Source organism: Puntigrus tetrazona, chromosome 21, assembly GCF_018831695.1.
Source record: "Puntigrus tetrazona isolate hp1 chromosome 21, ASM1883169v1, whole genome shotgun sequence".
Taxonomy (NCBI): Eukaryota; Metazoa; Chordata; class Actinopteri; order Cypriniformes; family Cyprinidae; genus Puntigrus; species Puntigrus tetrazona.
Genome location: NC_056719.1, coordinates 3,316,268 through 3,317,921, shown reverse-complemented (window position 1 = coordinate 3,317,921; position 1,654 = coordinate 3,316,268). Strand labels below are relative to the sequence as shown.

The 1,654-nt window shown below is 39.1% G+C and overlaps 1 protein-coding gene across 1 annotated transcript in view; it reads right to left on the bottom strand.

The window, feature by feature from the left end:
• LOC122326950 (histone-lysine N-methyltransferase EHMT1-like) overlaps positions 1-1,654 on the bottom strand; it is a 22,024-nt gene that overhangs the window by 2,092 nt on the left and 18,278 nt on the right. Inside the window, exons 22-23 of the mRNA XM_043222177.1 lie at positions 1,284-1,406; positions 145-246 (exon numbers count right to left, since the gene is read on the bottom strand). Of these exons, the coding sequence (XP_043078112.1) occupies positions 145-246; positions 1,284-1,406 (225 nt within the window). The remainder of the gene's footprint in view (positions 1-144; positions 247-1,283; positions 1,407-1,654) is intronic.

Below are 1,654 nucleotides of genomic sequence, written 5' to 3'. Positions count from 1 at the left end.
TGTTCTGCTGCCCAGATGATGGGCGTCCAACCACCGCTATCCTGCAAACACAGAGATGAGGTCAAAACTTGTTTCCACCACAGAATAATATAAGTCCACACCTGTCCTTACAACTGAGACGGGCTAATGAGTTGAGAAACACACCTGTGCGTTCAGGTCCACCTGTCCGGTGCTCAGTAACAGCATCACCACCTCCAGGTTCCCCAGTTTAGCAGCGTGATGAAGACCTGTGGATCCGTCCTCTTCCTGAACAACAGACACACACAAGGTCAAAAAGGACATTTAAGTTGTGTACTCAAATATGATCAATATTCACATTCAAAGGCATCATTTCAGTTAGTGAAAAAAGCTTTTGGCGTCTCTCCTGAGGCCGCCTCGAGCAAAATATTAATAATGCCCGTTTATTCAAAGCAATAAAATAACACCACTATCTGTGGAAAAAAGTGATTAATGTTTAAAATAAGGTTTATAAGCATATATTATTAAGTTGCTTAAACAATTAGAAACGAGCTATGCTGTATGTATGCACAATTTCATACAAAGGGGGTGAAAACTCATCACAAAAAGTGTGCTTTTTTCATTTAAAAAACATGAGATGCAGGGGGGATGGGAAAAAAAGTTGAACTTACATTAATTTTACATGGCTTTCTAAACATGCGTCTCTCTTGTGCGAGACGCGAGTGCAGCGGTGATAGATGTCCCTACAGAAAATGTGATAAATATGCGTTCTGTGTGAACGGCTTGGTTTCAGTTTTGAAGTATTTATGTTTTCTTTTACCGTAATATTTTGAATGAACAAAGCAGCAGCGCCACATCTAGTGGACAGGCTAACAAAAACATCTTGTGTGCCACTGATAAGGCTGCCTGACGCACACCTGAAGTGGATTTTTATTTTAAATTCGATGCATGTTTGAAATTCAAAGCCCTACTGAACACACTCACAGCATGAAGCAGAGCCCGGTCGTGTGTTGGATTCATATATGAACTGATCGAATGCACACCTTAAATGCAACACAAGTTGCTTTGTCTGCCAAAATGCATTAGCTTACATGCAACTTCACACAAAACTACAACACTTATAAGTTTATTGTTTACCTCTAACTTAAGTAACAAGTGGTTCGGGCCATTTTCAAATCATGAATGAGGAAAAATGTATATTCATCCAGCAATTATGTTTAACATGCATTATTTTTGTATTGGTCATTGTCAGATGTTAGAGACATCAAAGAGTCTGGATCAGGAGTGTGTGTGTGTGTGTGTGTGTGCGTGTGTGAGATACTCACTGCATGATAGACACAGGCTCCGCTCTGAATCAGGTATTTCACTACCTCCACATGATTGTTCACTATGGCCTCTAACAGAGGGGTTCTCAGGGTCTTATCTTGGGCGTCCACCTTAGCGCCTGCCTAAAATAAACCAAAGCACGAAAGCAGTAAATTGTAATTAAAACTCCCCTCAGATACAAACTGAGACAAGCCCATTAATTAAATATCAACAGTTCTCTGCAGAAAATGATTCTCAAACTTCTCTGTCAGCCTTTGAAATAATACCTGAAATAATGTATTTGCAGCCCCTCTAAAAGTTAATGTTTTTATTTATTTATCAACACATCACCTAATAACAAGCAAATGAATAAATTTTAATCATTTAATTT